We start from the raw sequence: 25,040 nt of genomic DNA, 5'->3' as shown, positions 1-25,040 counted from the left end.
ATATATATATTATCAAATCAAATCTGTATATTATCAAATCAAATCTAATAAATCAAAATCAATTAATAATCTTTATTTTGTTTTTATTTATTCTTATTTTCTTTCTTTATATTTTTTATCTTTATTTATTCTTATCCTTTATATATCTTTTCTTTATCTTGTTTTGATTTGATTTTTTTATATCTTCTATCTTTATTTTATTTTATTTTATATCTTTTCTGTTTTTAGTTTTTATTATCATTCTTTACTTATTTCTTGTTTTATTTTTTATTGCTGTTTTTATTTTCTATATTTATTTATTTTTATATATTTTTTCGTCTCATCTTTTAAGCATTAAGTGTAGTTTTTTTTTTTTTAAGGATTTTGCATTTAGGATAGATACTTCAGTTACTACTCTTTGATTTTTTAAAATTGAAAAAAGCAATAAGAAATACTTGATTTTTAAGTTTGTCCACATGTGACTACTCACCTCTCTTTCCTGAGAGTTTACTTGGTTTGCTTTGCAATGGATGATTACCATTATAAGACTAGGACTTAAAAGTAATTGACAAGATTTGTTTATGTTTCATCTTTTATTTGCATCTGTTCTTTATCCTCTGACTCAGCATCCATGCCTTCCTCTTCATTTCATCCTCATCGGATTCATCCTCAGAAAAAAAAAATTAAAAAAAAAAAAATCAAAAAATGCACTACAAGAAAAATCTAGGTAACGAAAATAGCAGTTACCTACCAACTGTAGGTCATTTCGTAGGTAATGTTAATATACTTTATTTTAAAAATTTAATTATTATTTGAATTTTTATATATGCCAAGACCATCACAATTAATGAGACTTGAAGCCAAGTTTCTTGGAAAATGTCCATAGAAACTTTAACCATTACATCGGTCAAGTTTTGTTGTCATGTTATGATTATTATTATATTTATGAGTATGATTATCAATATTAATATAATTAATAAAATAAAAATTAATAACATTCTTCATATATTTAATATCATTATTATTATTAATATTATTAAATATTATTAATATTGTTAAATATTATTAATATTGTTAAATATTATTAATTTTTTAAATATTATTAAATATTATTAAATATTATTAATATTTTTAAATATTATTAAATATTATTAATATTATTAAATATTATTATATTATTACATATTATTAATATTATTAGTATTATTAATATTATTAGTATTATTAATATTATTAATATTATTAAATATTTTTAATATTATTAAATATTATTAACTATTATTCATATTATTAAATATTATTAATATTATTAAATATTTTTAATATTATTAAATATTTTTAATATTATTAAATATTATTAACTATTATTCATATTATTAAATATTATTAATATTATTAAATATTTATTGGTATTATTATAATAAATATTAAATATTATTAATATTTTTAAATATTATAAATAGTGTTAATATTATTAATATTATAAATAATGTTAATTTTATATATATTTTTATTAATAGTATTTATATTATTAATGTTATTATTACTAATATTATTAATTTTGTTATATTACTAATATCATTAATACTATTATTCTTAATATTAATATTATTCATATTATTAATATAATACTAATTATATTATGTACATTATTATATTAATATTATTAATTTTATAATATTAATAATATGTATAAATTAGTTATGGTTATTAATTATGATTTTATAATTCTTCATATTATATTAATATTTTTAATATTATGCATATAATTATTATAATAATAGTTGGTAGATAATAGAGATTTGTGGGTGATAGTTCGTAGGTAATAGAGATTTGTGATAATAATTCGTAGGTAATAGAGATTCGTATGTAAAAGTGGGTAGGTAATAAGATCCGTAGGTAATAGTTTGTAGGTAATGCTGAATTTACCTACGAATTCAGAATCTGTGGGTAATGTCCGTAGGTAATGTTGTTCGTAGATAATATCCGTAGGTAATGCTGAATTTACCTACGGACTGAGATCCGTGAATAAAAGTCTGTAGATAATATTGATTTTTTTGTAGTGATGACCAATGACAACAATCAATCAAATAAGAAACATATACAAATTTCTCACAAACAAAATATACAAGGACAAGGCAAAACTCATATCTATCTCCTCAAGGGAAATCTCAAGATCCAAGGAGACTTCATGAGTTAACTGATCTTCGTGTTCCACTTCCTGCTCCATAAGAGCAAGTTCAAAGGACGAACAGCTGAATAGTTCGTTAATGCAGTCCACTGTAACACATTTCAATTTTAAACTATTATTTAAAAATAGTTGAATTTTGTGTTATTATGGTAATGTGCTATTTCTATGGAAAAAAAAATGAAGTACCTGAAACTTGCTTAGCTTGCAAATAAGCCTTCAATCAGAAACTACATAGTAATTATTTCATCACATTTTATAACAAATTACAAAGTAATTAGTAAAACAAATTATAGAGCAGTTGGTAGAACAGGTTTTGGATAATAATTTTAATCTTTGGATAATAATTTTATTTAGTGCTTAAATTAACATAGTTCAATTTTAAAATGGTTAATGGTTAATAATTAAAATTTTAAAGAAACGATTACCATAAATTTCCACGCGTAAACTTTTTATAATATTACTATATATCTTAGTGTACCTACTTATATCACTTATATATCATAAATTATATCTTAAATTTCAAATTTTCATATTAAACATAAATATAATAAAAATAAAATAAAAAATACGATATTTATGTGCTTGTGTTCTTGTTAGTATAATTAATGTGTTTAATCCATTATTCATTTTTAATTTTTTTAAATTACCGGTTTTACAATTGTAGTATATAAAATGTATAAAATATTAATATAAATATTTATTATTATTTTATTACTATTATACTAATGATACTTATGAATAATATTCTTATAAGGACCTAGAAACAAACTCTTTCTTTGCCTTCCACTCGTTGACTTCTCAGCCTTCGCTTTCAGAATCCCTTCTCGACTCGAGTTTTCGGTTTATTTGTTCTTGGTTTGAATTTGGTTTATAAATCTTTCTCGTTTTATTGAATTGCTTGATGGACACCTCCCGATCAACTTCAATTTACTCCATTTGATCTTTCGGTTTTTAGTCTCGACTTCCTCTCGCGGATGGGTGTGTGTACCTGAAAGGTGCTCTGATGCCAAAGTTAGATTCAGTTTTACACGATATTAGAATGAATTCACTCCCCTTACCTCTTAGGATGACCCTTTATTTATACTACCTTTTTATTGGGCCCAAAAGTTATTTGGACTTTTTCTCTTTGTATTCAACATTTACTACACACACCTGCATATTTGGGCCCTGTTTCATGGGCTTTTGTTTAATAACAAATTCCATTTTATTTTAGGCAATTGCTTCTTGCACCATATCACTGCACCCAATCACATGGAAAAAACCAAAAATACCCTTAAAAAAATGGGGTACATATAAAATTACATTCTAGACCTCCTTTTTTGGAACACAATAATCTCTTCCAGATAAATTTTTCTAGAATGTATTATTTTCAGTTCTGGATTTTTTTATCCGAAATGGGATTTTGATTTTTTTTTTCTGGATTTTTATATACGAAACACAAAGATCTCTTCCAGATTTATTTTTTCAGAGTGTATTATTTTCAATTCCAAATTTTGATTTATGGAATAAAGGGCATTTTCAGAATTTTTGAAATTATGTTGGGTGCAAGTTCAAAAGTGTTGGGTGTAGGAAGCATTTGCCTTTATTTTATCTTTTTCTTTCAATTCTCTCAATTACCTTTTTTGATTCAACTTCACGTCTTTACTTTTGGGTTAAACTCTCGGCTCAATCTTCACATCGCTTTCAGTTGACCTCTTGACTTAATTGGACCTTTCGGACCAATCAGTTTTTTCAACGTAATCGGACTTCTTTACCTAATTAGACCTTTCGGTCTAATAGAATTTCTTGACCCAACTGAACCTTTCGGCCCAACCTCTTGGTATAACAAGACTTCTCGAACCAATTGGACCTTTCGACCCAATCTCTTGGTCCAATCAGTACAATTAATTAATTTAGTTAATATGCATTTGTTCCTAGTAATTTTGATAAGATAGTGATACTAAAATTAGTTAATTTAATGATTATTTTTAAATTTTAATTTTTTTAAATAATTATCCTATTTAAGTGTATTGTGTGTTTCTATGAGAAGAAACGTGTAGTTTAATAAATGTATACGTGTTATTAATGGGATATATAAAATTATGACATACTATTAGTTCATGTGTTTCTAGTTTATTGGTTAGTGTAATGATTGATGTACGTTTTTTTAGAGAAAGAATGACTTAAAAGAAGAAATATTATTAAAATAGGATAAAATAAATTTATAATAATATTTTAAAAATTAAGATACGTATAAGTTTATTATAAAATTAAAAAATACGAATTAATAGTTATTATTGTGCTTGCCTTTCGTAAAAAAAAAAACATCGAATCAGATACTTCATATTCGTTATTGGTGTTTCATATTATGTTTTTTATATTTACTGGTACTAATCTGAATTGTTAAAGTTTGATAACAATATATGGTGCATTCATAAAATTAACGTATCTTTTTACATATATTTGTATTTATTTAAATAAACTATAAATTTATACTAAAAATATAAATGTGTAAATAATTGTATTATTTATTTAATTTTTAATATAAAAATAATTATATATAAATGATAAAAATAAAAAATACACCGAAATTATTAGGTTCTCGCTAGTATATTTAAATATAAAGATTATTAGTTTTATTAAAAAAAATACACCTTTCTCCTAATATTTTATCTTAAATTCTTTCTATAAAAAAATATTTCATATTTAATGCATAAATCACCAATTTAGTTTGTAAGATAATAAATATATATCAAATTAATTATCAAAAAAAGTGAAAATTCATATCTAGCTATTGAATATATAAAGTACAATTAATTACATTTTTTTTTAAGTTATGCAAGAATATAAGTTTTTGTGTTATATTACACGGGTTAAAACATGGCATAATACACCTTTTTATTATATTCAAATATATATAATTTTATTATTTTGTGAATAATTAAATATAAAAATAACATAATTTATACCTATCTATACTTAGATTGTTAATATAGTTAACATATTTAGTTTTTTTTTTAAGTTATTGGGCTTTATTTGTTTGGTCCAATTTTCCTTTTATGTTTTAGTTAGGTCTTAGTTTTTCTTATATATACACCATGTACTTTACTCTCTAATACACAAGTAAATAAGATTTTTTTTTGTATTCTCTTTTCTCTGCTTTTCTCTCTTTTACGCTTAAGTCATTGTCTCTTTTTCATTTGCAATTAGGGTTCATCAGAACCTCCCTTTCTCCATTGCGATTACATGCTCTCCATTTGATGCACCACATCAGATAAGGAATATTCATCTTCATTGACCGTAATATGTTATCAGAGCCATTTCGAGTATATCTTAGCGAATGTTTGTGTTGGGCCTATCGTGTCACCCGCTATCGGGCCGCTAGCGGACCACCCATAATATATAGTCTCACGCACGAGTTGACAGTTTCGGCGTGAAGGGTGTGTTGGAGATCCCACATCGACTAGAAATTAGATTATTTCATAGTATATAAGTGGGTGTAAACCTCACTCCATGAGCCGGTTTTATGGGATTGAATTATGCTAATAAAAAAAATACATTAGAGCTTAATTTAATTTACATAATTTTTAACTATCTAAAATATTATTCCCCATTTAAAATCCTAATTTGTCCTAATTTAACTATCTAAAATACATATTTCATTTAGGACTTAAATTTTTTTTAATTTATTGCATAGCTAATTCAAAGAAAAAACTTGTGGATATTCAAAATAAAAATATATATCAAACTTATTTAAACCTATATGAAAAAAAAAAATTAGATGTTGGACCTTCACTGTGGGCTTTTTGATCTTTCCTTTTTCAATTTGTTTCCCTCAATTTGACAGAGGGAATATAATGTGACCATTCCTAAATTAGACAACCAGGCAAACAATCACTTTTCAAATTGACTTCAATTTTTTGTTGTTTAGAACAAAAGCAAACATTACAAGAATTTAAAATAAGATAAAGATTTTATGAATGTGACACCATAACTAAAATGGTAATTAAAAACAAGTTGAAGTCATACCTGGTTTCACTCAAATAACCTAATGACTTTACCATTCCAATCAACAATGGTTTTGTTGTTAAGATGGGAGAGAATCTTCTTTTGCCTTCAAATCAATTGAGGATTAGCATTTTAGGTGGAGAGTCAAACTTAGAAGTTATAATGTAGCTTTCATGTTCTTCCTTTTTCTCTTTAATGTTGGTGTTTAAAGGAGCATGTCCAACATTAATTGTCCAATTTAGTTGCATGGACAAAAAATTAGCATTAATTAACATGTCGCTTGTTCATTTCCTTCAAAATTGTTTCCAAATGAACATTGTCACCTTGGATGCCAAAACTTAGCTCTAGAAAATTTTGCAACTCATAATGAGAGATGTTGGACCACAGAATAAAACCTTAGAAATGTGTCACATTAAAGATTGAGAATCATCTTTGGCAATGCTTTGATTTGTGTAAGAAGTAACTTGGTTGACAAATTTCAGGTGCCACTCTTTTATAGAATATGAGTGTCAGAAAACTGCATAGTTTTTCATTTTGGCTGGTATAAGAAAAATGTTATTCTCAGAATTTTTTACCCTTATGAGTGATTCAGGAAACATGAGACTAAAAATATAGATATAAAGCTAGACAGAGTTGAGGAAATATATTTTATTTTTCTTGGATGTCACAAAACCTTTGAAGCTCTCTTTTTTGAAAGAGAAGTCATTGACATTATTTGAAGGTGAACCTTTACCACATTAATAATTGTTTTATCCTTTTCTTATGAGGAACATGATTCTATTATTAGTATCATCAAATGAAGAGCATGTAGCGTAGGAAGAAAGACATCTCATAAAATGCAATGAAAAAAGAACTGGTTATAGATAGGTTTGTCATGATGGTTCACAATGTTTTTGTCAAGAATTTCTACAATAATTGCACCCCAAGGTCTCTAATCCCTTTGCCACTGTAGACCTTGTTTTTGTTACTATCACTGATTTGGATGACAGGTATATAATAACCAAAAGCTGCATGATTAGAAAACTATATCTAGAGTGAAGGGTACACAGTTAGTCTTTCACAACCACAGCATGTTAAAGCTGCAAGCATATCCTTTTTTTTATATATTTTTTTCCAGTTAAATGCTAGCAAAACAGCAAACAACTTTATTTACTTGCTCATTTATTTTGGTTCACATGCTTTGTGGTTGTGAACCTAACAGTCCTTCATATATACCTTAACTAAAGAATACAAATAAAGTTAGAAAAGCAAAAGGGAAAGAGAAACATCCTGTAATGATAAGAAAATGGGGGCTTTGCAAATTGCAATCAATCAGAGAACAAGCCTCCAATGAGTTGTTAGAAGGAGAAACAAAGTGGTCTAATAATGAGATTCATTTTTTAACCATGTTTGAAAGGGGCCTACTGCTTGATGAGAAGCACGTTGATGTGGAGCAATTCAAGGCCCCCCCCACAAAGGAGAAAATGGAAACAAAAGAAACCAAGAACTAAGAAAATGATAATTGGAAAAGTAAAAGAGAAAGCAAAGCAGAAAATGAGCTATGTCCCAGGCCAACATTTTACAAAATTTGTCAGCCCCAGCAGGTATTATTGTTGCTCTTTCTCTGTTGTTCAATTCATTCTCCCTTATAATATAATTGGTGTCTTTCTCAAACTACATTGCAAGGCATGGGAAAGAGAGGAGCAAGGTTACCAGGCTTCTGCCTCAACAGAATTAGGCCTCATGCTAGGGTGCGTTCACCACCTGTACAAGCCAACAAGCACGACTACACCACAAGTGTCACCACAATTCATCAGAAAACTGAGAGTTCTTGCAATGGATGCGAGGAGAAATCTGATGAAGGGGTGAAACCAGGGTCTGTGATTGGTAGGAAGATCATGATTGTGGTTGATTCCAGCCTTGAGGCCAAGGGTGCTGTGCAGTGGGCACTCACTCACACAGTTCAGAACCAGGACACTATAGTTCTTCTTCATGTCATGAAGCCTTCTAATAAACAAGGTGCAAAAACTGATCATACCATGCTTTTGTTTTCCCATTCAACTTTGACTTATTTGTTAAGAAAGAAAGTGATTGAACTTGGTTAACACAATGTAGCAGGCACCGATGATGAAGAGTCCAGCAAGGAAATAGCTCCAAGGGCTAATGAACTTGCTTCCTCCTTCAAGAACATTTGTCAAGTAAAGAGACCTGAGGTGAGCTTAATTAGTTCCCTTTAGACTTTGTGGCTTATGGTACATACCCTTAGTCCTATCAAACACCTTGTTCTAATGTGGCTCAAAATGCTACAAAAAGTAGGTGACCCATGTAAAAAACTGTTGAATTTCTTTGGATTTTCAATCAAAATTGCACATTCACAATTCCTTTGAATTATGATGTTGGAAAATCATGAATGCTAATAAGTGAGGCATGCATATGTACTACTCAAAGTGATGTAAAGTGGTAATTAAAGTTTGAGTTAACTACATGATTCTGATAGGTACAAACTGAGATTGCAGTGATAGAGGGAAAGGAAAAGGGTCAAAAAATAGTGGAGGAGGCGAAAAAGCAAGGGGTGGCACTTCTGGTTTTGGGGCAGAAGAAGAGGTCCACAACATGGCGTCTTCTAATGATGTGGGCAGGGCACAGAGTGAGTGGTGGGGTGGTAGAGTACTGCATTCAGAATGCACATTGCATGGCCATTGCTGTGAGAAGAAAAAGCAAGAAGAGTGGAGGATACATGATTACTACTAAGCGTCACAAAGATTTCTGGCTATTGGCTTAATCAATGAAGCAATCCTATGGGGTGTTGTGAGCTTCAAGATACACAAAGTATGAATCATTAATCATGTTTTTGGTGTCTGTAATCCACAATGTTTGTACATAATAAAGTGTGCATAGAATGAAAAAAAGAGATTGCAATTATGAGTGGAAAAGTGGCATGGTGTCCTTATGTGGGCCATTGTCCTTAAGGGGTCCCACATGGTGGCATTGGGAACTTTAGCTTCCTTAAGAATGCTGCAGAGGCAGAATCAGATGAGGTACTTGGGATGGAAAAGGGCTCACCACAAATACACAAACATTTATGGCTGGAGTAATACATTAAATTAATTTTTTTAATCATTGTACAATTGCTCTCTATGTTTATCACCAATTAAAATTAAATTTTTACAACTAAAATCTACTAAACTTTTTTTTATTTTCAATCAATTTTAACACAAAACATTCAAATTTATATGCTAAAAAGTTACATGCTTGATATTCTTCTAAAATTTATGCATGATATAATCCTTGAGATTCTTAAAAATAGAAAGAAATAGTGAATTAAACAGATTGCAAAGTAAATCCTATAATGTCTAATTGAGATGTTAAGTAATATATTGATGCCTAACATGAAAATTTTTTATAAAAAAAAAGTAAATCCTATAATGTTTTGATAAAAAAAAAGACCCTATAATGTTTGGACTGTTTCTTTCTGTTCTTTTGCCACTCCATACAAAATGTGAAAATACTTTTTTATTCTTCTTGTGTCATTCCCATAGTGTAGCTTATGGATTATGTAATCTGGACACACATTTGAAAAAAGACTTCCAAATTATGTAATTCAAAAACTAATCATGCATCTGAAAAAAAGGCTTTTGGATTACGTAATCCAAAAGCTAATTACGAATTTAAAAAAAAACTTCCAAATTACATAATCCAGAATATTACAGAATGATACTTTTGAAAATATGAAAATTTATGGAAGTGAAAAAAAAAACATATGGAGGTGCAAGAAATAGTCTAATGTTTGAATTTCACAACCATTGGTTCATTTGGTTGCTACGAACCAAATTGAAGGTTGTATTATGAAATTAGAGATTGAATTGGGTGTTGTACATCAAATTAGACCAAAAAGACTTATAGTAGTCAAACTCAAGGATCAAATTCACAAACCATTTAACATTAAGCATGGAAATGATTTTTTTTTTTTTACTAAATAATTTCCTTTACAAAATTATCCAAATACACCAACCTCGACTTTATTTACAAAAATAAACCCCCAATTCAAAATTTGGTTTACATAGAATCGAATTTTCAAGTGTAAAAAATGGTCTCTATTGTCGACAAATCCATCAGAATTGGATTATTCGAAAACCAAATTTTAGTCCTTTTTTCTTTTCCAAAAAATTAAAAAAATAGAAGGATAATTTTAAAAAATAAATAATAAATATTTTATTTTAGATTTTTTATGTTTTATGATTTAAAATAATACCATAAATTAAAAATAATAAAATTAAACTATTAAAATAAGTAAATATTAATTTAAATTTATATTAATAATTTTCATAGATTATTAATTACATTTTAAATCATTACTAAATAACTTTTTATAACTTTTTGTATAAAAGTTAAAAAATATTAATAAACAATGTGGTAAGAAGTTTAACTTTAAATATGTAAAAAATATTTCAAAATTAAAATAGATCTATAATTAATAAACATCTAATTTCCGTAAAATAGTTATTTAACATATAATTTTGTATATTTACTGAAGTATAATAAATTTAAGTTTAATTTTAAGAAAATTAATTTAAAGAATATATCAAATTACATTTAATGATGAAACATTTAAATGTAAATAGATTAAAATATTTACATAAGAGTAATTGAAATTTTATTTATTTGAAATTAAAGATATATAAAAGTAAAATAAATTTTATTGAAAGAACATAAACATAATTCAAATAAAAAAATACACATTCAATCAAGTTATTTGATATTGTCTTGTTGAGATGCGTAAATATCTGGTTTGAAAAAAAACAATCATATATTGTTTTCATAATTATTCACATTGCATTCTTGAGTGTAGAGGTTAACTATTTTTTCAATGCTTGATAATTTGTGTCATGTTAACTTTAATTTTGATTTGTACTAAGTCGTGGATGATTATCTATTAACAATGCGAACCATACATTGATAGTTGATTTTTGTGACTTATTTATCATCCCTCTCTTATTGTAATTTGGTAATGTTGTGTAGTTTATTAAAGAAAAATTGTGTTGGATTATCATTGTTTTAGGGTGCAACATTTGTAAATATTGTCATAATCATTTTGATTTTCCATTTTGGTGGCTCACTAGTAAAGTAAAGTTTTTTTGTTTTGGAAGTGATGATGTTAGGATTAGTGGAAGAGTTTGCATTAGGTGGGTTTAAAAACATCATAATTTCTTTTGTAGATCTTTTAAACTTAGCTTATAGTTCATTCATGGTATTGAAACGAAATTAAGACTTACAAGCAATCATTTGTGCTACATGGACATTGAGGACTTTAATAGCATTATACTTAATTAGAATGCCATGTGTGACTTTAGATTGACGATAATACAACTTTTAGGATTTCCCAAAGCATTGCAACCTATTTCCTTCAAATTAGTGATGTTTTAATTCTATAGATCCTAAAAAATTTAGGAGAAACAAATTGAGATTAGACACCTTCCTCGTGTTGTGTTATTTAGCCATTTGCAAACTTAGTTGTGAGATAATAATTGAAACAATTCTTAATATTTGTGATTCAAAATTGCTTTATATGTAGATGAATATTATAAACAAGACGCTAACTTTGTTTGAATAGGGTTGAGAGTGATTTTGACTCAAATGTTTTAATTTCAAACATGGTTCAATATATAGTTCAAAGTTAATTTAGTGACAAATAAACACGATCTATGTGTATTGTTAAAGCAACATTATGAACATGAACACACTAAATTTAACATGCATTAAATGATGAGCTATTCACAAAACATTGGTGGTTGTGAGATTCTTTATTTGTGGTGTGGATTTTTAATAAGTGTGTCTTGAATAAAAGTAAAGTTTGGATGATTGTGCAACTCTTTATTATGAAATAGAACTACATTTATTGTTGTTTCTTCATTCCATGCAATAAAAATTATTATAAAAATTGTGATATTAAAAATATCATACACATAACATTCAACATTTTTAAAGTAATATTAAGAACTTGAAATTGATTCTTATTTAAAAAAATTAATTGGTTTTTAAAATGCTTTTACAATTTACAAAATATTTTTTTATGATCAATAGTGAAACAAGAAATAATAATTGTACAAAAGACACAAATAAAAAGTATATTCATCAAATAATTGTAAAAATGATACTTGAAATACAATTAATTTAAAATAAAAAAATAATGATGTAGAGTGAATGCCTGAGCAATGTAGCGTGTCTACGTATGTATGTGTGTGTGACAATAAAAACAATTTTTAGTATGAATTTGTTCTAATATCCATTTTGGTTTTTATCCTTCTTGACTCGAATCCACCCTTTCAAATTCTTTTCATTTGAAGGTTTGAGCATAAAATTGGTCCATTGTAAGTTGGTAAATGGTCTTCATGACTTTGTTCTCCAAAGAATCTTTCATACACCTTAGATACTTATTTCAAGGTGTAGAGGAGCAATGTACATTCCAAAAATTGTGGTATGAATGTTTGCATGAAGTAAATACATGCAAACATGACAAATAGTTTTTAAAAGAATCCTTCATACACCTTACATGCTTGTGCCAAGGTGTAAAGGATCCCAAGAATTGCGGTATGCAAGTTTGCATGCAACAAGCACATGCAAACATGACAAATAGTCTACATGTCTAAGATCTTCAAATAATCTGTCACATCTTAATTAGATACTTGTTCCAAGGTGTATGTACATCCCAAGAATCATTATATGCATATTTGCATGTAACAAACACATGCAAACATGACAAGTGAACCTTTTAGAACTTCTCATCGTCATACTATAAATCATCTAGCCTTATTGTTAATCATCCAACTAGTTGGACCTTTGTTGGGTTTTTTTTGTCTCCTACACTACATATTGTGTGCTCCTCTTGTCAAAGATTAACACCCATGAATGTTTGTCTTTGTTTATGCATTTTCAATGTCTTGCTTATCACTTTCAAGTATACATGACCAAGTGTAATCATGATTTTCACCTCTCTTCCTTTATTTGTGATGAACTTAGTATATAGCAAATATATGTTGTCATGACCAGAAAGAAATAGAAAGTCGTTATCTTCTTGAGCATAAAGTTAATTCACTCCATCATATTGATGATCATTTGTCCTATGATGTTATCTCATACAAATATTCATTTATATCTCAAAATATTATTTAACTATTATACTACATAGTGATATTTGAAACTTTAAATTTAAATTTTAAAATTTAAAATTTAGAACTTTATAGTGTAGAACAAAAGATAAGATACGAAAAAAAAAAAGGTTTCGCCACAAAGACACAAACATTTATGATTGGAGTAGTACATTAAATTATTATTTTTTAATTACAAGCATACATTAGTTCACAAATTGCAAAAGAGCAAAGATAACCCTAACTTTAATAATAGTTAAATAAAGGATAAAATTTAATGTACGATTTCTGACTATGTTTATCACCAATTACAATTAAAACTAAAATTTCACATTATTAAATTAGTTGTAGAATATACTATTATTCTTAACACTCTAATTTCCAATAAAAAAATTGAACAAAAATTATTCAAAACTATATGTTAAAAATACATTCATAAAAATTTCTAAAATTTGTGCATAATTTAATCATTGAAATTCTTAAAATCGAAACAAACAGTGAATTAGATAGTTTCAAAGTAAGACAATATAATTTATGAATTTAACAACCACCACTAATAATGTCCCAATTTGACTTGGTTGACTTGGGTGATGTATATCAAAACAGATCAACATGATTTATAGTGGTCAAAATCAAGGATTAAATTCACAAACCATCTACATCAAGGATTGAAATCACTCCCAATTATTAACTTCAAACACCGACTTATTTTTCATATTTTAGGCTAAAATAATCACCACTATTATAATTTTAAGAATAATTTAATAATCACTTTTTATTATGTATTTCATACACAAGTAAATTAAAAATACACTTTCAAAATAAAGGAGAGAATTTTTTCTCTTTGTTGTCTTGAAGTTTCGTATTAAAGAAGATTTTTTTTTATTATTATCTTTTATTTTTATAGTTTATACTTCTAATATAATTGTTTAACTACTCTTGGAAAGTTATTTATTTTTTATTTTTTTCATATAAATTTAGTCTAATTTCTATATGTTTTTACTTTTTTTTTATTCTATGTTATTTTTCATGTGATGCACGTTCTCTATCATGAGTTTTAAAAAAAAATTATTTATTTTATTATAATTTTTTGCTCATTTAACAATTTGTCTTATTTTCAACCCAAGCAAATACCATATTCCAGTTGGCAAATTCTCTTTCCACCTCCATACTTTTTTTAATTTCAACAATACCTTTCTGAATATAGTGAAGAATATGACGTTTTCTTCTTCGGGTTTAGGATTTAGGGTTTAGGGTTTTTAATTTCAACAATACCTTTCTGAATATAGTGAAGAATATGACGTTTTCTTCTTCATTTTTAAGTGATGGAGGTTGTTTGTGATGATTGGTGGTGAACATTGATGGTTGATATAAGTTTTGTGATGTTTTTACTGGTGGTGGTTGTATTTTTGTTCGTTTATTTTTTTTCATGTTTCTGGAAGCTACAAAACCAAAAAAAAAGAACAACAAAGTGCAAAAATAAAGTACAAAACTAAAGCAAAAAATATTTTCGCACAAGAGAATGTCGAGTACAATGAATCTTCTCACCAACTTTCTCACACACTAAAATGATAGAACTACTCACTTAAACTGAAAAGAAGGTATGGAGGTACAACTGAAGTTATTTAAAAAATGAAGTTATACTTCAATTAAAATTATTTAAAAAGTTTTAAAAAAGTTAAAACCAACTTTTCATAATTAATAATATAGAGAGGTGCATGAAGAATTTGTTGGACCAACATTGAACAGTTCCTTACACAAAATTCAACGGCTAATTTAAACCAGTTTTTCAAAAGGAGACTTTGTACATAAGATAAAAATCAAAATAAGAGACTTTTAGAGAAATATATATGAGGACTGGAAATTTATACATAAACTAATATTAATTTATGAAAAATTTAGTTTTTTTTATTTCCCATCCAAAAATCATTTTGGAGAAACTTATTCAAACATAGTTTCATTCTCAGAGAAACCGGGATTCTATTTTTACATTTCTTTATTTCCTTCCGATTACTTTTTAAACAACACATTTTTTCCCGAAAAATTTGTTTCGCAAACTTATAATTTATATGGTTGGAGATTCAGTTTCCAGAATGTATAAAATTTGAAGATGTATGATGAATAATTCAAAATATGCTAAAATTTGAATAGTTTGAGAATGGATAATATTAGGACATGACACTTTGCTTTGACTGATTCAACCACTGTCTCAATTCCTTCTCATTTTCTCCAGCTACTAGACATGTATACTTCAGCATTCACTGTAAATAAGTTTAGACAACTCATTGTTTCTTGATTTCAATTTTGATTACTATCACTACACATCAAGAAGACCTACTGCATTGACTTTGGAGTAGCTACTATTATGTGGTTTTTTTTTCAACCATCAAACAGATTGAAATTATTATAAACACAAGTAAAATTAATGTGACCTTCAAATTTAAACAAGGGTGTGATGATGAATGACCATTTAGCAACAAAAATTGTAAGTATTAAGACATTGAAACATCTTAGGTTGACTCACATTTGACAAACTCATTAGATATACAAAATTTGTCATTATTGTTATCATCAAAATTTGAAACGACTTGTTGGCAATTATGTTGACTTTGCTAAGCATATGTGTTTTATAGAGAATTCATTAATTCCTTGGTACTCGATGGTATTTTCTTTTTTTTTTCCTATATGTCAATTGTCGTGAATATAAAGTTTTACAATAGAGTAGAAATTATGAGTGACTTTTAAGTTTAAAAAACTAAGTATTGTCATAGTTATTGATAGGATAACTACCACACAAGAATTACTTCTTAACTAGTTTTCAAGACATAGACCATTATAGTCATCATTGGAGGATGAAAAACATGGACCATAATAATGACACTGATTAATATGTAATGACATAATATTTAGACAAACATCAATATATAATAAAGTTTCATGATAAAATCCTCTTAAACATTTACTTCACAAATTTAAAAGTATATAAAAATAAACATTTTATTTACTCAAATTCACGTCTAAGTAAAAATTTATGTATCGTGAAGTTTTTTTTGAATATATGACATACGTGTGATTTAAAATCTTAATTCAATACACCCATAGATTTGAAAAACATAAATCATGAAATTCCTCCTTTAGCATGTGCATGGTATTCATCAAAGAATGTTAATATTACATTCGTTTGCCAGATTAATATTGTAGTAGCAAACTAGTAATATTGGCTGGATGTTTGAATATATTTTTAGCTTTTAAATGCCAAAAATTTCATTTTTAGTTTTTAAATTAGAGAGGGTGTGGATCAAAATACATTCCAAATTTGATATTTTGGAATATATTTCAAAATTTTGATTTCCAGAACAGATTTCTGAATTTCAGAATATTTTTTGGAATTTTTAGAATTTCTGGATTTTGTTAACTGGAATTTATTTTTTAAAGTTTATTTTTGTATTCTATAAATTTTTTTCTGGAATGAGATTTTATTTTTTCAATTATATTCTAGAATTTTTAACAAAGATCTATTTCAGAATTTTTTTTCTGGTATATATTTTTTAATTTTTTATTTTCAATTTTGGAATGAAAAACAAAAAAATTTAAAGTTGATTGGTGAAGGTCAAACACCATCTGGTGGAGGATGCAGTTGCCTAAGGAAAAAAAATAAGTTTTACTAAGTTGGTCAATGTTGAAACTGACGACAAAGAAAGCAATGTTTTGTTGAAAAATCAAACTAAAGCATTAGAAATTTAGGACAAAGTGCTAAAGCTGGTTATTTTTCCATTCTCAAATATCTTCGTTGAGACACAAGATTGATCCAGAGAATTATGAACGCTGTCATATGCTCTGGGTACATTTTTATCTTGTATCTCTTAAACTTACAACTAGTTGCAGTTGCTGATAATGGCAGTTATGTTCCTACAGAGAACATAGTTCTCAACTGCGGCTCCAGCACATCAGAATTTGTACAATATGATGGCAGGAATTGGAGTGGTGACATTGTTTCACCGTATGTTCCCTCTAATGCTGACACCAAGTCCCTGGTAGTGAGAGCCCCTAACACTCTTCAATCTATTCCTGAAGCTCCCTATATGACTGCAAGGATCTTTCACTCTCAATTCACCTACACTTTCAATGTAACCCCAGGTCCCAAATTCATTCGTCTTCACTTCTACCCAGCTTCCTACATGGATCTCAACATTTCAAATGCTTTCTTATCAGTAAGTGCTGCTAACTTCACTCTTCTCCATAACTTCAGTGCTTCCCTCAACGCTGAGTACTACAACTTGGCCTATTTCAAGAAAGAATTCATTGTGCATGTAAGTGGAAGTGTTTTGCAACTCACTTTCTCCCCATCATATAATGCCTCTCGTGCCTTTGCATTTGTGAATGGGATTGAAGTTGTTTCAATGCCACTTAATTTATACATGAGGGGTGATGATGGTGATCCTCTTCCCTTAGTTGGACACGATAACAAAGTTGTGAACATTTATAATGACTCTGCCATGGAGACCTTGTACAGAGTGAAAGTAGGAGGTGAGCAAATCCCATCCAAATATGACACGGGCATGTTTCGGACTTGGGACACCGATGAAGTTTACATTTTTGGGGCTAGTTTTGGTATTCAACCCTGTAATATGAGCATGCTGGTTTTGTATTCAGATGATGCTCCACCATATTCAGCCCCAGCAGATGTCTACCGCACATCCCGCTCAATGGGACCTTCTGACTATGGACTTGTAAATTTAAATTACAATATGACATGGTTTTTTCCCGTTGATTCAGGTTTCCTTTATCTAGTTAGGCTTCACTTCTGTGAAATTGATCAAGATATAACAAAGATCAATCAGGTAGTTTTTACCGTGTTTTTAAATAATCAAACAGCTGAAGAAGAAGTCGATGTAATTGGTTTGGGGGCTGGGGAGCCCGGAGTTGCTGTACACAGAGATTATGTAGTGATGGTTCCCCATGTTAATGAGGGAAAGCAGGATTTGTGGCTTGATCTGCACCCATACAAGGATGCTAAACCTATGTACTATAATGCTTTCTTGAATGGTGTGGAGATCTTTAAACTCAGCAATTTTGATGATAAGAGTCTTGCAGGGCTCAACCCTCCCAAAAGCTTCTTTTCAGATGCAAAGGGTCCCCATGTTGCTCATTTTAATAGAAGTCCGAAGAAACTCAAATTCATCCTCATTGGATGTGGACTTCTTGCAGTGGTACTACCAATTTTCCTTTGCTTACTCTTATTCAGGTTAAAGGTGATTAGGCTTAGAAGGGTCGTGTCATGGTGCGGTCTCACTGTCCACGCACCTAGTCGAATTGAAAGGGCAAAAAAGTCGTCACTTTGCACTCAATTTTCGATGCGAGAGATAAAACTGGCGACAAATGACTTCCATGAGGCTTTACATATAGGCACTGGTGGATTTGGCAGTGTTTACAAGGGTAGTTTCGTTGGTGGCACAACTTACGTGGCCATTAAACGTGCCAATCCAATGTCAAAGCAAGGTGTTTCAGAATTCGAGACAGAGATCCTTTTGCTCTCACAACTTAGGCATCATAACGTGGTGTCACTTTTGGGTTATTGCAATGAGGATGGGGAGATGATATTGGTCTATGACTTCATGGCCAATGGAAGTCTTCATGATCATCTTCATTTGAGGCGGAGAGATCAACCCCCTTTGTCTTGGATTCAACGTCTTGAGATTTGCATTGGAGTTGCAAGGGGCTTGCACTACCTTCACACTGGCACAAAGCACAGGATCATCCACCGCGACATCAAGACAACCAACATACTCTTAGATCACAACTGGGTGCCCAAAATTTCAGATTTTGGGTTGTCAAAGGCAGGTTACCCTTCCTTAGTCACCACCAACGTGAAGGGTAGCATTGGTTACTTAGATCCCGAGTGCTATGAAAGCCTCAAGTTGTCTGAGAAATCTGATATATACTCACTTGGGGTGGTGTTATTGGAGGTTCTGACTGCAAGGCCTGCTGTAAGTGTAGGTGAAGATGATGAGCATGTTAACTTGGCCGAATGGACTATGTCGTGCCTTGAGAATGGCAATGTGGAGCAAATAGTTGACCCCAACTTGAAAGAAAACATAATTAAGGAGTGCTTTGAGTTATATTTAGGAGTTGCAATGAAATGTTTGGCTGAAAGAGGGGCGGAGAGGCCATCCATTGGTGAAGTGCTAGAGAATCTTGTTCTGGCAATGCATCTTCAGAAAAATGAAGGGAATGTCCCAAATGGAAATGAACGCAGAAGTGATAATGTTGTTCTGCAGGGTAATTCAGATTTGACACCTGGGGTTGAGTTCTCTGAAATCATGATGCCTATTGGTCGGTGACTGTGATCTTTCCCCAAACAAGAATGCCTTGATTCTTATAGACATTAAGAGATTTCTATTTCAAATAATGTGTTGTAGGAATCAAAAGCTTGGACTAATTCCTATTTTTGTGAAAATGTTATGGAGGTTAGACACTACCAGAAATAATTTGTACTGTGCTACCACTGCTACATCTTCTACTTAATATGCAGCAAACTTAAATGAATGTGAGGGAGCATTTGCTGCAATTCTGAGCTCTGTTCTGAACTTTCCCGTAAATAACAGCCAATTGGTTCATACAAATGCCTTATGGCAAGTGCTAGTATGTAAGGGGAACTCTGCATGCATTGTAAGGCCAACATCAAATCAATAAATAGTTCAGTCAAGTATAGTTTACCATATATTAAAGATCATTGAATATTTAGTATTAAATCATCTTTAACATTGCAATAGATTAAGAAACTACCAACCATTTAAGAACAATATATATGTCGAAAAATGATACTATATGATTGCAAATTTAAAGAAAACTCAGTAGTCATACTCTCTTGTTTACTTATTTTAAACTTTGAATATTAAAATATCTAGACTGTTAATAAAAATAAATTTATTGTTTGATCTCACAAACTGCGTGATGAAAATCAATTTTATTTGACGATAAATATAAATATACCATTGTAAACTCTCAAATTTTTATTCATAATATTCACGACCTTTATATTATTTATTTTTCAATGAGATAAAAGGCCTTTCAAATCTTTTTAATTAAGTTGACTATAATATTTTTCAACAAAAAATCCGTGCCTCCCACGGGTTAACATCTAATTAAATATTTGAAAATACAGATTGAGTTGTAATGATCTAAAGGCAGAAAAATTATTACTTCACTATTTTTAACCACAACTCAAAATGTGAAAAATATTATTGTTTTTATCATACTTGTTCTGATTGCTAAGTGCACTAACCTAATTAAGGTCATAACATATTATCCATTTTCATATTTGATTATTTAGTCAAATTTTATGTTAGAAAACACATGTCGGTGTAGCATACTCCAACTAAGAACAATAACTTCACAGCTTATGTAAGGGATTTGATGTCCTTGCAAAATAAGTTCATTTCTGCATTGTCTATTGCAACATGTCAACACTGAAACTCTCCGCGTGGACCAGGCAAAGCAAAATTAGTTAAGGGGCTTGGAGTCATTCCCACTTTACATTTAATCACAATTTCTAAGAATTATTCATAGTGGATAAAATTTGTGGATAGCACTTAAGTATAATTAGGGTGTTTTTAAAATATTGCTTTTATACTTAAATTGAAATATTATATTGATAATCAAAGGCCAAATATATCTTCACTCTTCAAGGGTGACCGGTTGTCTCCAGCTAGAAGACATTGTTGACCTTTCAATACAAAAAAGGTAGACCACACAACAAATTGAGGACACCTTAGCTATATAGATAACATAATTTTACAGATGAACTCATAATCTGTGCCTTCACGCCATATTCCTGCGTCACCATGATGGAATCCCTCATGATAGAGTCCAGTAGGAATGGTATCACTAGTTGTGTACTACTGCACCTCTTTTTGTTTTTACCATTCATCCATTTAATCACTTGTGATCCAATTAATGTCCCGGACAAAATCCTCCTAAACTGTGGTTCTTATGAAGCATCATCATTCAATGGAGAAAATTGGATAGGAGATAGCGGATCTAATTTCTTGCCTCCAGAGTATGACAAGAGCTCATCTGCAGTCTTGCTCTCAAACATGGAAGACTCTCTAGCCCCAAAAGTTCCATTCTCAACAGCAAGAATAACTCATTCTTCATTGACCTACTCCTTCCCTTCCTCCCCTGGCCTTAAATTCATTCGCCTTTACTTTCTTTCATCTTTATATCTGAAGATGAACCCCTCCAACAAGGCTTATTTCTCTGTAAAAGCGGGGCCCTACACTCTTGTAAGTGATTTTAATCCATCTGTTTTTGCAGAAGAGCTCAACTCGAAGTTTTTCACCAAGGATTTCTTAGTCAAAGTTAGGGAAGACAAACTGACCATTACATTTACTCCATCTCCTTTAATTTCCAAAGCATTTGCTTTTGTAAATGGCATTGAGACATTCCCGGTGCCCAAAAGTATATACTTTCCGGGTTCCAAGGTTCCTGTTCCTTACCTTGGGCACCAGCAAATTTTATTGACTAATGATGAATATGCTCTAGAGACGTTTTACAGAGTTAGCAATGTTGGTGAAGATGTTGATTCTCAAAATGCTTTTGGAATATGGTTAAATGATTTTAGATACATATCTGGTTCACACTATGGAAGTGTCCTCAATATAAAGTCTCGTACTGTAAATTTGAATTACACCACTTCTTCTTCAAAGGATTACAATTATTCAGCACCATCAGAGCTATATTGGACTGCCAGGACAATGGGTAGTGGTGGAGATGATAACACGAAGTACAATTTAACATGGTCTTTCCCTGTTGATTCTGGATTCAAATACCTTGTTAGGCTTCATTTCTGTGAGATCTCTACGGTGGTAACGCAGCCCAATCAAAGGGTGTTCAAAGTGTACATAAACAACCAAACAGCAGAGGAGAGAATGGACGTAGTTGCTTCAGCCGGAGCACCATTTACTCCTTTGCAAAAGGACTATATTGTTATGGTTCCTATGGAAAGTGGGAGCAGGAAAGATTTGTGGATCTCACTTCACCCTAACTTGGAGTCAAAACCAAAATATGCTGACGCCATACTGAATGGAATTGAGATTATGAAGATAAGTGATAGTAATCATAGTCTGGCAGCAATGTTCCAATTGAGAAGGGAACAAAGAAAGAAGGTTCAACATGTCATTATTGTGGCCGTTGCTACTTTAGGTACCATCTTGGGACTGCTCTTCACATTTTTCATTCTTATCCTCAGAGCAGGGAAAAAATTGAAGTTACTCCCATCAAATTCTAGTAGTACTCACAAAATCATTCAACCCACAGTAACCTCAGGTCTTTGCCATCAATTCACACTTGCAGAAATCAGCATAGCTACAAGCAACTTCAGTGAAGCTCTTGTCATCGGGGAGGGAGGCTTCGGAAAGGTGTACAGAGGCATCATGCATCATGATGGAGTCATTGCTGTCGCGGTAAAGCGCTCTATTCGTAGTTCTGGCCAAGGATATAAAGAGTTTCAAAATGAGATCAATTTTTTCTCATTCTGTCACATGAATCTAGTCTCACTGCTAGGGTACTGCCAAGAGGGAAATGAAATGATACTGGTGTATGAATACATGGCTGAGGGTCCTCTGTCTGACCACTTATACAAGAAAAAAAATCAGCCGTTGCCTTGGATTCAAAGAATAAAGATTTGTATTGGTGCAGCTAGAGGACTACATTACCTCCACACTAGCACAAGGCACCCAGTGATTCACCGTGATGTGAAGTCAGCCAACATATTATTGGATCAGAATTGGGTAGCCAAGATTGCAGATTTTGGATTGTGTAGAACAGTTCCCTCACTTTACCATTCACATGTTAGCACTGAGGTTAAAGGTACTTTTGGATATTTAGACCCTGAGTACTATAAGAGAAGAAAACTGACTCAAAAATCTGATGTGTATTCATTTGGAGTGGTTTTGTTTGAGGTGTTGTGTGGAAGAGCAGCTGTGAATACTGTGGCAGTGGAAGAGGAAAGTGAGAAAGTTGGGTTGGCCACATGGGCCATGCACTGTTACAAGTGTGGAAGCATTGATGAATTAGTTGATCCTCATTTAGCAGGGAATGTTAGGCCAGAATGCCTGAGGGCGTTTGTGGAGATAGGCATCCAGTGCTTGGCTGGTAGAAGTACGGATAGGCCAACTATGGGAGAGGTCCTCAATAGTTTAGAGAGGATCCTTTTCCTTGCACGATAGTTTAGAAATACAACTCAGTTTCTAAAATAGCTTATCACTAGTGTCTTCCAAATATTTTATTACTCAATGTGATTAAATTATATGATCAATATTTCTAAATACTACTTTCTCTGTTTATCTTTATATCATATGAATGCAAAATGGATCAACTCATCCTTCACCCACCAAAAACAATGAGACAGGTTTACTTACGTCAAGTGAGTCAAAGTTTCAACTAACAACTACGTTTACTACTAGCTAGGTTGGTGAGTCAACATCTTAAAAGCATTAAAAAAATGTATTTTATCTAGAATCAATTTTACGTTGCCTCTAGTAAAAATTAAACATCTTATCTTAAACTCTGAATAATATTTTTTTAAGAAAAATAAGTTAAATAGAAAAAATTAACCACATGTGAACATGAACGTATAAATTGATTCACTGAAACTTATAAACTGAAGTCAAACATTAACGTGTTTTCGGGGAAAAAAGGTCTACTTATTCTTATAAACTACACTTGCATACGGCAAACTATTAGATTGATATGGGTCCAATTTCTCTATTATTATTCTTCCATTTCTCAATCACATGGGTTAGGACCAAGAAAACCCCATAAGAAAAAACTTATGAGTCCAAGTTGTCCAAATGTTGATTATGTCCCATTGAACTCTTGTACTCTCAGCTGGAAATCGATTCTTAAGTCATAATGGACCTTGAATTGTTGTTCTAGATGCAGGAGCAAGATCTTCATCGAAGTCAGAATAGCTCAAGAGTTAATGAGATAATGTTCATAAGAATCTATTGAAGCTTTTAGCTCTTTGGGCAATAAGAATGTAAACCTCACTCCCTCTAAAGGGTATGAAGGGATCTCTTAATCGGATGGGGGCATGTGCTTTTCCATGATCATGTTTAATGAAGGTTGAATAAACCAAATTGGGCCTGAGAGATTGCTACTCGGCATAGATACTTGAAGCATTTGAATTGTCTTAGTGAATGTGTAATAAACATGGGTTAACAATTATTCAGCCAAAGAAATAAATGGCTTCCCAAAGTGAAGAATTCAAGTTAAGTGATAAATATATGTGATTGTCTTGTGAAAAAAAAAATCATAAATTGTTTTCATTAACAGCCAATGGGCGACCTAAACATTTCCCATAACTATGATACCCAGAAGTTCCAAAATTTAATATGCGAAGTGTATTAATTTAACAATTACAGAAACTGAATTCCTGAAAAATTGTGGATGTTTACAAAATTCCTACACATATTTCAAATTATTTGTCTCCCTCGACCAAATAACCCCAACACTGCTTTAGCAATTAGCCGTCTAAAATCGCCACCAAATTACTAGAAGCCTTGGAAATATATTATTTCCATTCTCCGGTAGATACATGACTATATACTGGAACTAGTTTATTATCTTATTAACAAATACTTAAAAAAAACAAATTGAATTATGTTCTTAGTTTTCAATAAATTTTTATCTTTTTGTCTGATTTTCTCCCTAATAAATCACATCAATATATGAATGCATTTATTGAGGAAATTGAA

The 25,040-nt window shown here is 30.4% G+C and overlaps 3 protein-coding genes across 4 annotated transcripts; all 3 read left to right on the top strand.

Annotated features, from left to right (window-relative positions):
- The first annotated feature begins 7,392 nt into the window (after positions 1-7,392).
- Positions 7,393-9,253, top strand: LOC137806345 (uncharacterized). Of its 2 annotated transcripts, none has more exons than XM_068606394.1 (4): positions 7,393-7,740; positions 7,823-8,155; positions 8,255-8,349; positions 8,634-9,253. In XM_068606394.1, the coding sequence occupies exons 1-4, from the start codon at positions 7,698-7,700 to the stop codon at positions 8,916-8,918; spliced, it is 756 nt and encodes a 251-aa protein (XP_068462495.1). In that variant the 5' UTR covers positions 7,393-7,697; the 3' UTR covers positions 8,919-9,253. The 2 variants fall into 2 exon arrangements, with proteins under 2 accessions (XP_068462495.1, XP_068462494.1); XM_068606393.1 differs by having other exon boundaries at positions 7,445-7,740; positions 8,252-8,349.
- Positions 9,254-17,031: 7,778 nt separating this feature from the next.
- Positions 17,032-19,814, top strand: LOC137806342 (receptor-like protein kinase FERONIA). The gene has a single exon (XM_068606391.1). It carries the CDS (start codon positions 17,100-17,102, stop codon positions 19,620-19,622), a length of 2,523 nt encoding a protein of 840 aa, XP_068462492.1. The 5' UTR covers positions 17,032-17,099; the 3' UTR covers positions 19,623-19,814.
- A 1,089-nt stretch (positions 19,815-20,903) lies between these two features.
- On the top strand, positions 20,904-23,609 carry LOC137806343 (receptor-like protein kinase FERONIA). Its single transcript, XM_068606392.1, has one exon. It carries the CDS (start codon positions 21,126-21,128, stop codon positions 23,508-23,510), a length of 2,385 nt encoding a protein of 794 aa, XP_068462493.1. The 5' UTR covers positions 20,904-21,125; the 3' UTR covers positions 23,511-23,609.
- The last annotated feature ends 1,431 nt before the right edge of the window (positions 23,610-25,040 follow it).

This window comes from Phaseolus vulgaris, chromosome 3, assembly GCF_000499845.2.
Source record: "Phaseolus vulgaris cultivar G19833 chromosome 3, P. vulgaris v2.0, whole genome shotgun sequence".
NCBI lineage: Eukaryota > Viridiplantae > Streptophyta > Magnoliopsida > Fabales > Fabaceae > Phaseolus > Phaseolus vulgaris.
This window is presented reverse-complemented; position numbering and strand designations above follow the sequence as displayed.